At 47.7% G+C, this 13,091-nt stretch overlaps 1 protein-coding gene across 1 annotated transcript; it reads right to left on the bottom strand.

Moving 5' to 3' along the window:
* Positions 1 to 11,558: 11,558 nt before the first annotated feature.
* On the bottom strand, positions 11,559 to 12,872 carry SOX3 (SRY-box transcription factor 3). Its single transcript, XM_007472169.1, is given in 3 exon segments — positions 11,559 to 12,115; positions 12,118 to 12,751; positions 12,753 to 12,872. Coding segments are annotated over 3 exon segments (1,311 nt in total).
* Positions 12,873 to 13,091: the final 219 nt, after the last annotated feature.

Here is a 13,091-nt window from a genome sequence, read left to right as displayed (position 1 = left end):
TTTTTTTTTTTTTTTTTTTTTTTTTTTTTTTTGGCCACACCATGTGGCTTGTGGGATCTTAGTTCCCCGACCACAGATTGAACCCCAGGCCCTTGGCAGTGAAAGCGTGGAGTCCTAACCAGTGGACCGCCAGGGAATTCCCTGAAAAGATTATTTTGTTTTTCTTTTGGTAATGATTTGATCTTTTCCATCTACCCTCCAACTGAGAAGAGGTTCACTGTCAAGGTGGCTAGAAACATAGTCAACCTTATTAAAGGCAGCTTGGGAGATAGTTGTAAAAATCATTGAACAGAGAGACAGAATACCCAAGTTCTACTTCATTGATTTTGGCATTAACAAGCTAAGTGGGGACTTCCCTGGTGGCGCAGTGGTTAAGAATCCCCCTGCCAATGCAGGGGACACGGGTTCGAGCCCTGGTCCGGGAAGATCCCACTGGCCACGAGCAAATAAGCCCATGCACCACAGCTACTGAGCCTGTGCTCTAGAGCCCACGAGCCACAACTACTGAGCCCATGTGCCTAGAGCCCATGCTCCACAACAAGAGAAGCCTCCATGTTGAGAGCCTGTGCACCGCAATGAAGAGTAGCCCCCGCTCGCCACAACTAGAGAAAGCCCACACACAGCAACGAAGACCCAGCACAGCCAAAAATAAATTAATTAATAAATAAATTTAAAAAAAAAAAAACAAGCGAAGTGACCTTGTCCTGTTTGGATTCCTCTGGGCCACAGTTTCCCTCAATGTAAAATGAGGGTGCTTGACTGGATGATTTCTGAGGACTCTTCCAGCTCTAACAGACTAGGTTAGGAGAATGCATTTGACTTTGAGGTAGCATCTGGTGTGTACAGCAGCCCTTAGGACTGAACACGCTGCCTCCCAAACACCTCTGCTACCATCATCCACGAGGGTGTTTTGTTTTTGTTTTTTTCAATAGCTGCTTTATTGAGATATAATTCAATACCGAAAAACTCATCTATGCAAAATGTACGATCCAATGGTTTTTAGTATATTCAAAGAGCTGTGCAACCATCATCACAATTGATTTTAGAACTTTTTCATCACCCCAAAACAAAACCCTGTACCCATTAACAGTCACTCCACAGTTCCTCTCAATCCCTCCAGCCCTAGGCAACCACTAATCTACTTTCTGTCTTTAAGGATGTGCCTATTCTAGACATTCACATATATGGAGTCATACAATGTGTAGTCTTTAGTGACTGGCTTTTTTCACTTAGCATAATGTTTTCAAGGTTCATCCCTGTTGTAATATGTATCAATATACTTCATTTCTTTCTTTAAAATAAACTTTACAGGAATTCCCTGGTGCTCCGGTGGTGAGGACTTGGCACTTTCAACTGCCGTGGTCAGGGATCCCCTGGTCGGGGAACTAAGATCCCACAAGCCACGTGTGGCCAATAAGTAAACAAACAAACAAACAAACAGATAAGTAAAATAAACTTTACTTTTTAGAACAGTTTTAGATTTACAAAAAAATTGAGACTATAGTACAGGGAATTCCTATATACTGCCATACCCCGTTTCCTCAATTATTAACATCTTACAATAGTATGGTACATGTATTACATTAATGAACCAACAGTGATACATTATTACTAAATAAACTCATGCTTTATTCAGATTTCTTCAGTTTTTACCTAAAGTCATGTTACTGTTCCAGGATCCTATCAAGGATACCATAATACATTTACATTACATTGAATCTCAGTGTCTCCTTAGGCTACTCTTGGCTATGACCGTTTCTCAGACTCCTTGTTTTTGATGACCTTGACAGTTTTGAGGATTTCTGGTCAGATATTTTGTAGAGTATCCTCAATTGGAATTTGTCAGATGTTTTTCTCATGATTAGATTGATTATGGGTTTCGGGGAGGAAGGCCACAGAGGAAAAGTGCCATTTTTATCACATCACATCAACGTACATACTATCAACATGACTTGTCACTGCAGATGTTGACTGTGATCTTCTGGCTGAGGTAGTGTTTGTTAGATTTGTCCTCTGCAAAGTTACTCTTTTCCAGAAGAAGTAAAGCTGTCACTGTTTGCAGATGACATGATACTATACATAGAGAATCCTAAAGATGCTACCAGAAAACTACTAGAGCTAATCAATGAATTTGGTAAAGGAGCAGGATACAAAATTAATGCACAGAAATCTCTTGCATTCCTATACACTAATGATAAAAAATCCGAAAGAGAAATTAAGAAAACACTCCCATTTACCATTGCAGCAAAAAGAGTAAAATATCTAGGAATAAACCTACCTAAGGAGACAAAAGACCTGTATGCAGAAAATTATAAGACACTGATGAAAGAAATTAAAGATGATACCAACAGATGGAGAGATATACCATGTTCTTGGATTGGAAGAATCAATATTGTGAAAATGATTATACTACCCAAAGCAATCTACAGCTTCAATGCAATCCCTATCAAATTACCAATGGCATTTTTTCAGAACTAGAACAAATCATCTTAAAATTTGTATGGAGACACAAAAGACCCCGAATAGCCAAAGCAAACTTGAGAAAGAAAAACGGAGCTGGAGGAATCAGGCTCCCTGAATTCAAAATATACTACAAAGCTACAGTAGTCAAGACAGTATGATACTGGCACAAAAACAGAAATATAGATCAATGGAACAGGATAGAAAGCCCAGAGGTAAACCCACACACATATGGTCACCTTATCTTTGGTAAAGGAGGCAAGAATACACGGTGGAGAAAAGACAGCCTCTGCAATACGTGGTGCTGGGAAAACTGGACAGCTACATGTAAAAGAATGAAATTAGAACACTCCCTAACACCATACACAAAAATAAACTAAAAATGTATTAAAGACCTAAATGTAAGGCCAGAAACTATCAAACTCCTAGAGGAAAACATAGGCAGAACACTCTGTGACATAAATCACAGCAAGATCCTTTTTGACCCACCTCCTAGAGAAATAGAATTAAAAACAAAAATAAACAAATGGGACCTAATGAAACTTGAAAGCTTTTGCACAGCAAAGGAAACCATAAACAAGACGAAAAGACAACACTCAGAATGGGAGAAATTATTTGCAAATGAAGCAACTGACAAAGGATTAATCTCCAAAATTTACAAGCAGCTCATGCAGCTCAATACCAAAAAAACAAACAACCCAATCCAAAAATGGGCAGAAGACCTAAATAGACATTTCTCCAAAGAAGATATACAGACTGCCAACAAACACATGAAAGAATGCTCAACATCATTAATCATTAGAGAAATGCAAATCAAAACTACAATGAGGTATCACCTCCCACTGGTCAGAATGGCCATCATCAAAAAATCTAGAAACAATAAATGCTGGAGAGCGTGTGGAGAAAAGGGAACCCTCTTGCACTGTTGGTGGGAATGCAAATTGATCCAGCCACTATGGAGAACAGTAAGGAGGTTCCTTAAAAAACTAAAAACAGAACTACCATATAACCCAGCAATCCCACTACTGGGCATATACCCTGAGAAAACCATAATTCAAGAAGAGTCATGTACCACAATGCTCATTGCAGCTCTATTTACAATAGCCAAACGTGGAAGCAACCTAAGTGTCCACTGACAGATGAATGGATAAAAAACATGTGGCACATACATACAATGGAATATTACTCAGCCATAAAAAGAAACGAAATTGAGTTATTTGTAGTGAGGTGAGGTGGATGGGCCTAGAGTCTGTCATACAGAGTGAAGTAAGTCAGAAAGAGAAAAACAAATACCATATGCTAACACATATATATGGAATCTAAACAACAACAAAAAAATGGTCATGAATAACCTAGGGGCAAGACAGGAATAAAGACGCAGACCTACTAGAGAATGGACTTGAGGACATGGGGAAGGGGAAGGGGAAGCTGTTACAAAGTGTGAGAGTGGCATGGACATATATACACTACCAAACGTAAAATAGATAGCTAGTGGGAAGCAGCCGCATAGCACAGGGAGATCAGCTCGGTGCTTTGTGACCACCTAGAGGGGTGGGATAGGGAGGGTGGGAGGGAGGGAGACGCAAGAGGGAAGAGATATGGGAACATATGTATATGTATAACTGATTCACTTTGTTATAAAACAGAAACTAACACACCATTGTAGAGCAATTATACTCCAATAAAGATGTTAAAAAAAAATAAAGAACTTTTAGAGGAGATGGCAATTTTATATGTAAATATTTAGGGAATTTAATGAGTGTAAATATTTATTTTCAATGAATAGAATGAGGAATTTGACTTACTCTACTTAACTTCAAATAAAAAATCTAGGGAAAAGTAACCTAACATTTTAAACATATTTAAGCTCAATATAGAGATACTTTTATGAAAATAGCAGAATTTAATTTATGAGTTACCCTGGAAAATAGTATGCTTCGTTTCATAGGAACAGTTCACGCTATGACTGCTAGAGTTGCTATAAATGTGGCAGCGTGTTGAGTTAGATGACTTCTAAGACTCCCTCCAACTCTTGGATTGTATTATTCGGGGCGGGGCAGGGAGACGGTGAGAGAGACAAAGAATGGAAAAAATACTTCTCTGCAACCATATTAGTTACTCTAATAAAAACATGTGATAACAAAAAGTTACTCTTTTCCCCCTTTCCTGTAGTATTCTCTTTGGAAGGTAGTCACTATGAGTAGCCCAAAATTAAGGGGTGCAGAGTTATGCTCCACTTCTCCGAAGCCAGAGTATTTACATAAATTATTTAGACTTCTGCACAGGTGATTTGTCTCTTGCCCTCCCCTCATTTATATATTTACTTATTTATATCAGTATGGATGATGCATATTTGTTGTATACTTTGGGTTATAATGCAATACTACTTTGTTCATTTTGTTGCTCAAATTGTTCCGGATTTGGTCATTGGGAACTCTTTTAGGTGGCTCCTATATCCCTTTGACACACCTCCATTATTGTGGTCCTCCCTCCCTCCCTCCCTCCCTTCCTTCCTTGCCTTCTTTATTACCTTACCTTACTTTCTGGCACTGCTGGATGCTCCAGACTCATTTTGCATATTTCTGGCTCCAGTCCTAGAAGCAGTCATTTTCCCAAAGATCCCTGGTTCCTTCCATTGAAGAATGATGTTAGAAACTAAGATCTGGATTCTAGATGTGTTTGTTGCTACTGGCTTGTCATTGTTTCTTGGCCTTCTCATCAGCTGACAGAGCTAGGTAATACACGTGCATATACTAACCTTGTATATATACAAGTACTCAATTTCTTTTTATTGCAGAATAATACTCCATTGTATGGATATACCACATTTTATTCATCCATTAATTAGTTAATAGGCAATTAGGTTGTTACCACTTTTTGGCTCTTATGAATAATGCCACTATGGACATTAGTGGGCACATTTTTGTGTGCACCTATGTTTTTGTTATACCTAGGAGTAGAATTTCTGGGTCATATGGTAACTTGATGTTTAACTTTTTGAAGAACTGTCAGCCTGTTTTCCAAAGTGACGTTACCACTTTACATTCCCACCAGCACTATATAAAGCTTCAATTTCTCTACATCCTCGGCAACACTCGTTATTGCCTATTTTTAAAGAATTATTACTGCCATCCTAGTTAACGTGAAGTGGTATCTCATCATGGTTTTGATTTGCAGCTCTCTGGTGACAAATGATGTTGAGCATCTTTTCATGTGCTTGTTGCCCATTTGTATATTCCCTTTGGAAAAAAATGCCTATTCAAGTCCTTTGCCCATTTTTAATTGGGTAATTTGGTTTTTTATTATTGAGTTTTAAGTCTGTATGTAGTCTAGATACAAGCACCTTATCAGATACATGATTTGTACATATTTTTTTTCCTATTCTGTGGGTTGTCTCTTACTTTGTTGATGGCGTCCTTTGAAGCAAAAACGTTTAATTTTGAGGAAGTCCAATTTATCTATTTTTTGTGTGTTTATGTTTTTGCTGTTGTATGATTTGTTCATTTTTAATGGTGATGTTTTATTTTGCCTTCTTTCTATAGCAAGAACTGGCCTTAGCAATGAGAAGCATCACTTGTGATGGCTGAAAATACAGAATCAGACCAGAGAGCACTAGCTCCTCCCTGAAGAGTCAACAGAGGTTCCTAAGAAAGGTGACAATCATCACTAACACATACTGCACAAAGCTGTGTGCCCGACACTGTGCTCAGCTCTCAAAGCATCTTTTTTTTTTTTTTGAATCCTCAAAACAATCCAGAGACATTGTTGTTCCCACTTGAGGCTCCGTGTAAGTGATGTCCTCAACCGCCTACAGCGGGTAAGGGATGGAGCCAAGGTGACAGATTGTCTTGATTTTCACAGGCTTCCACTCATCCCGTTATTTTCAAGCCCCAGAGCCCCCATTCCTTAAACATGCAGCAAACACTCCACGTTATTTTTGAGAGCCTAATATGGAATAGGCATTGTGCTAGGTATTGGTGAACAAACCAGGCGCAGTCTTTGCCTTCAAGGAACTTACAGACTGGGAGCTAGACCAACGATAGGCAAGATCATGCAAATAAACGTAAAGTGACCATTGGCATCAGTGCTGGAAGAGCTTAAAACAGGTGCTATGAGAGCTTAAAACAGGTGCTATGAGAGCTTAAAACAGGAGACCTGTCTTGTTCTGGAGGAGAGCATTGTGGAAGCCTTCCCAGAAGTGATGTTTGAACTGAGATCTTCCGGAGGACATTGAACCATTTGAGGGGAAGAGCTTGGGAAAGAACATTCCAGGAAAAGGGAACAGTGAGTTCAAAAGCCCTGAGGCAGGGAAGAAATTATGTACTTTTGCTAGTAGATTTTTGTTTTAATTGTCAGGAAATCTGCGCTTGATGTGGAGATTTGGGGGAACCCTGCAGATGCAAAACAAAATCTGCACTGTGCATCATAATCTGTATCTGAGAAAATTACTGGACTTCAAGAATTTTTTAGGTATGAAACCATCAGGAACCATGGTCTATTTATTCAACAAACGTTTCTCAGTGAGATCCTGGGGGAGGGTGTTGAAGGAGGGAGGCACAGAAGTACACGGAGTTGATCAGGCAAAGCTTTGGAGGAGTTGGGACATTTTTTCTAAGAGCAATCAATAGGAAGCCACCAGAAGATTATGAAGAAGGGGAGTGACAGCGATAGGATTTCTGTTTGAAAAGTGGAGGGAACACTCTAGGGAGAATGGATTGGTGAGGAGCAGAGTGGACGCAGGGAGAACAGGTAGGGGGCCACGGCAGTGGCCCAGCAAGCAATGACGGTGCTGTGGATGAAGATGGTGGTGATGGGGAGAAGGGACACAGCTTCTTGTGTTCCATTCAGCTGCATGGATGCTAGCTGGGTGCTCCCCGAGCCCCTCCTCTGCCTGGCCCCAGGACCCACGCCCTGGGTTTGCTCTCCACCCCCCTCCCAAGAAGGGCAGTGAGAGTTGCTCAGGCCCCTGGGTTTATGTGCCTTCTGGTTCCTCAGTGGGCCCTGCTTCCCGCGGCCCAAGCCGTTCAGCTTGGCTCCCAAGGAGGTCTTTTTCTCCAGTGAGTGGGTCTGAAGAATGACCGAGCCGTCACTAATCTGCTCCTGTCCCCGCGTACTGAGGAGGGCGCTTGGCAGGGGATTGCTCTGGTGTGTTCACTGCAGCCCCGAACCCGGAGCAGAGCTAGGGAATTGCTGTTGCTGGGGCCCCCTGCCCTCTCCTCACCCCAAAATAAACGAAGGGAAAGCTTGAACTTTCTTCTTTCACAAGGAGACCCATTTCTGTATTTGTGACTGGGAGAGAACATGTCTTAAAGCTGCCTTTTCTGGTGACAACAGGAATACAATCCTATCAGAGAAAATTGGAAAGTACGAATAAATAGAAGGAAGACTAACCATATTCATACCACTACCCTGCATTTTTGTATATTTTCCCAGTCATATATACTTATTTTTAAATAGGTCATACATACTGAATATACTTTTGTGCATCTTGCTCTTTTCACTTTGTGTTTTAAGCATTTCCCTGTGTCATTAAAACCTCTCCGCACACAATTTTTAATATCTGCAAAGTAGTCTTTGTTTTTGAAAACATATTTTACATAACCTTTTCCTATCTGTTGAAGAGTTGGCTTGTGTGTAACTTTTACCATTGCAAGGAGGTCTGTGATGAACGTCTTTGTTTATAAATCTTTACCTGCATTTTGGATGCCCTCTCCCCCCATAGATTTCTAGGAGGGAGATTAATGAGGGGAGTTGTATAGACAAGCCAGGAAAGAAAATCTCTGTGTAGGATAATTCCCATCAAAAGGTAACTCTGCTCCTATCAGGGGATGTAAAGGATGGGCTGTGCTTTTCCCTCTGTAAGGACCCCGTGCTCCCCACGTCACTTCTCCATTCGCCAAGCAGTGGCCACTAGGTGTCTGTGTGTCAGGAATTACCTCTTTTCTCTAGAAACCCCGCTGGATTAAGGGCTTGAGCGGCAGCTGGGGCTGGGATTTCATCGGTTTCTCTCCATCTTGTGGCAGAGTGGAGAGCCCTCCAGGCCTGGGAGTCTGGCTCCGCTATGCAGCCAGAGAACCAGCTAAGCAACCTTGAGCGCTGTCATTTCCCCTGTAGGGGCCAGTTTTCTCATATGTAAAACAAGCCGAAAAAGGCAGGAGTTGGAGATTGACCGGATTTTGTTATTGTTGCCATTTAAGCAGCAGAACCCTTATTTCAAATTAAATTTTACCAGAACCCTCATCTATAAAACAGATTAAGGGCCAACTGTCCCAGTAGAAGCAGGGGAGGAGTGGGAGGGGGGAGGGGATGCTCTAGTCGGAAAACTCTGGCCTAGAGGATGGAAGTTTCACTCCAGTTCAGTTCAGTTCTCTTCCCTGTTGCTGAAGTTAAAAAACAATTATCTTTCATCTATATTTCAATCCTCCAAATGTGCTGATTGATGAAATCCTTTCTCTTAAAGGCAATTTGGAAATCAGACAAAGTAAGAGCACAAAGCCGTGGATGTTTAGAGAGGGAGCGAGCAGTGTGTGAGACTGGCTGAAAGGGTGACCCTGGCACTTCTAAGAAGGCAGAGCACAATGGACTCTTGGAAAGAAGCAGTGTCAGTTTATTCCCGCGTTGGCACCGCCCCCTCAGTAGGGCGGAATTGCTTGTTTTCACCCTCCCTTCCCTGGAGTCTTTCAGACCAAACTTGTGTCCACAATTGCTAGCAATCTGAACCCAGAGTCACCTACGGACAGGTATTTTATGAAGGCCCAAACACTGTGAAAGATATGAATAGGGGCGTGGATATGACAAGAGACTTTCCTCCCGCCCCTGGGACGTGGAGCACGGGGGAGGGGGGACCTGGCAGCCTGTGACTTTGCTCCGATCACTGCAGCAAGGCTGCGGCACCGACCTGCTCGAAGGGGCCCAAGGTCCGTGGCCTTGGGACGGGGAGAGGAGGGAGTGGTACCGAGGCCTCGCCACGCCGGACGCAGCAGGCCCGCGGGGAGCGCCGGCTGTAGGGCGACGTGCCCGGGCCTGTAAATCACCGCCGGGAGCCCTCCCACCCCGTGCGGTACAGTCGGGGATGGGGTGCGGCGGGTGGAGGGATGCAGTGCCAGCGTCTGCAGGGGAGGGGGTGTTGCTTCCTTCCCTGGGAGACCCGACCTTTCTCGGAGAGGCGTGGTGAGCTTGGCCTCCGGGATCCGCAGGGATGTGTAAAAAGCGGCCACGACCCCCGAAGCCGCAGAAAGCCCCCGCCCCTCCCCCCGAGGCCCACCCCGGCTCGCAGGTGAATGGCTGGCCCGCACAAAGGAAGCCGGTTGGAAATGTGGAATTCGGACCAATTTACGGGAGATTCTGTCGCCCAGAGTCCAGCAGACCTCAAGCAAAGAAACCTGTGGTCAGGAGTGGATGAGGATAAAAAACAGTACACCAGGCCGAGCTTATTGGAAAGCCCGAGTTTAGTTATTCTGGGATAGCGAGGTAACAGGATTAGAGGGATTAAGGAAATCACCTCAAACAGCTGAGGAGGGGGTAAAAAAACACTGGTTCTATTTGTTTTCTTCCTAGGCCCCAGATACACTGGGGCCGTGTGGCCAGGCGCGAAACGAAAGGCCTTTCGGGGGGCACAGTGGAATGCCCAAGGGTCAGGGACGGAGGGAGAGTAGGGGGAGGGAGGGAGTCGAAAGCGGGCTCGAGGTTTGGGATGAGAGGGAGTCTCTTCTAGAAAACAAGTCAGTGGACTGGGTTGACAAGTCAAAAAGAAAAAGCCATCGAAGGAGTTTGAGAGACATTTTAAAATCTAAGGTGGACTTTTAAAAACCACACCTTCCAGCGTTCAATGCTGGCTCCGGCCGCTTCACCCACCACGGTTGAAATGTATTCGTTTCCTGCCAGGGATTCCTGTAATTATTTATGTTTAATAGGCTAACTGATATTTCCGAAGGGTTTTCGTTTTGTAAATCGTTCAGCTTGGCTCAAGTGTCTTCCCGCCCCAGTGCACAAAGGTAAATGTGCCCCTTTGGAGGCCGGTTTCCGCGGCCGCCGCCGCGATCAACAAGTGTGTGGCCGCGGGGTGCCTGCCTCAGCCGGCGTGTGCTCGCTCCTAGGAGACGCTCCCAGAAGACAAATCGCTTTCTCCTCGGAGTTTCAGTTGAAAATATCGGGAGCCTCTCTCTGTGTTTGGGCTCACCGGTATTTACAAAGGAACCATTTCAGGTCACACAAGCCTCCCCCCAGCCTCCCACCCCTGGCCCCGGCATGGGACCACGGTCGTAATACCGAGTGATGGTCCCCTCCCTAAGCCGCACCTAAAGTTTCAGGCCCGCAAAATTACCAGGACTCCATTATGTTGGTTATAAAATTTATTGATCTCTCATTTAGGAATTCGGAGTAAAACCTTGAAAAACCTGAAACAAAATAGACCCTTATCCCCACCACCCAAACGAAATCCAAATACGTTAGCGCGACGAAATATCAAACAGATCACGGCAGAAATCACCAACTCAGTAGCCTAAATGCTGACCGGACAGAAGCTGTCCCGCGGCCAGGGGCGGCGAGGCGGGAGACACACGCACACCTGGCTATAAATTAACATCTGCTTTGGCTGCCGCGCCGCTCCGAGCGGTCAGCGCCCCGCCCCCCACCCCCCGCAAAGCCCACGAGGAAAACAGATGCAACGCTACTGGGGGAGGAGGCGTTGCAGTTCTCAGGCTAGCCTCACCCGAGAGTATGTTTCTCCCATCCACTCACTCCTCGGCTAACAGCAAACTAACGAAACAACATTTTCAAATGCAACAGAAAAACCCAGGAACCCAGGAGGAGGGGGGGGGGCTGCTTTTTCTTTGCAAACAACACAGCGATTCCCAGCCTACAAAAGGGGAGGGAGGGGCAGCGGAGAGGGGCAGGCGAGCTCGAGAAAGTCCCATTTCCGCCGCTCCGGACTCCTTTTTGCTTTTGTACAAAACCCGACAGCTATAGCAAAACTTTCTGTCCTCCCCATCATCGGTACAAGGCAACAGTCCCAGGCAAGCAAAGCTAAACAACAAGGCGTCCCAACTCGGGGGTGCGGGGCGGGGTGGGGCGGAGGAGCGGCGAGCGCAGGCCGGTGCTCAGATGTGGGTCAGCGGCACCGTTCCGTTGACGGCAGTCCCGGCGCCCTGGTAGTGCTGGTGCACGCTGTGCAGGCGGCCGCCCGGCAGCGGCGAGGCGGCGTCAGCCGCGTCCCCACCGGGCGGCAGGTACATGCTGATCATGTCGCGCAGGTCGCCGAGGCACGCGCGCTGCGAGTGAGACGCGATGGCGGGCGGCGGCGAGCTGGGCTCGGTCTTCACCACCGTGCCCATGGGGCCCAGGCTCATGGCGGCGGCGGCGGCGGCCGCCGCGGCGGTGGCTGGCTGCTGCCCGTAGGCGGCGGCGGCGGCGGCGGCGGCGGAGGGCGCCATGCCCCCGTAGCCCGAGGCGGCAGCCGCGGCGGCGGCGGCGTTCATGTAGCTCTGGGCGCCGGGCGGCATCATGGGGCTGTACTGCAGGCCGGCCATGTCGTAGCGGTGCATCTGCGGCAGCGCGGGCGGAACTGGGGCCGCCCGGAGACCAGCGCAGCCCGCACCGGGCCTGGTGGCCTGCCCCGCCCACGTGGGGCTGCGGCCCGTCGAATGACTCCGTGTAACGTGTTGGTGGCGGCGGCGGCCGCGGCGGCGGCGGCCGCGGCTCCGGGGGGCAGCAGGCCGCCGGGCAGGGAGTACTTGTCCTTCTTGAGCAGCGTCTTGGTCTTGCGGCGCGGCCGGTACTTGTAGTCCGGGTATTCTTTCATGTGCACGGCGCGCAGCCGCTTGGCCTCGTCGATGAACGGCCGCTTCTCGGCATCGGTCAGCAGTTTCCAGTCGGCGCCCAAGCGCTTGCTGATCTCAGAGTTGTGCATCTTGGGGTTCTCCAGAGCCATCTTGCGCCGCTGCCCGCGGGACCACACCATGAAGGCGTTCATGGGCCGCTTCACCCGGTCCTGGTCACTGCCCCCGCCGCCGCCGCCGCCGCCGCTCGCGCCACTGCCGCTGCCGCCGCCGCCGCCTGCATTCGCGCCGCCGCCTGCGTTCGCGGTACTCTTGCCTGCGCCGCCCGGGGCTGCGGGGCCGCCCGCGCCTGCAGCTGGGGTGGGTGGCCCCGCGGGGTTCTTGAGTTCAGTCTCCAGCAGGCTGTACATGGCCTGGGCGGGAAGAAGGTGCGCCAGGGTGGCGGGAGGAGAAGGCGCTCCCGGGGCTGGAGCGGCCACGGTGAAAAGGCCTGGGGACTCCGTCGGAGGGGCGCTTTGGGGGCCGGTGGGCCAGTGGGTCGGGCAGGAAGGGCAGTCTTGCCGAAGTGCTCAGCGCCAAATCAGCGGGAACCTGCAGGCTACTCGCACCTGATGCGTTATCTCGGGCCGGTCGCATTCGCAGTCTGGCCGGGCGCTCGCCGGGCCTCTTATATACCTGCTCGGATCCCCCGGGGGTTGTGGCTCGGTCCGCCCCTCGCTCCCGGGAGGCCCGGTGATTGACAGGCTCGCAGTGGTGCGCCCTGGCCAATCATCACGGAGCCGCCGTTCGGCCCCGCTGGAAAAAAAAAGTTCGGGGAGTCCTTTCGTTCACCCCCACGCCCCTCTTGGGCCCGGT

Source organism: Lipotes vexillifer, unplaced genomic scaffold (genome assembly GCF_000442215.2).
Source record: "Lipotes vexillifer unplaced genomic scaffold, Lipotes_vexillifer_v1.1 scaffold1114, whole genome shotgun sequence".
In the NCBI taxonomy this organism is placed as follows: domain Eukaryota; kingdom Metazoa; phylum Chordata; class Mammalia; order Artiodactyla; family Lipotidae; genus Lipotes; species Lipotes vexillifer.
Note: the sequence above shows the minus strand (reverse complement) of the source record. Positions and strands in the feature narration are given on the sequence as shown.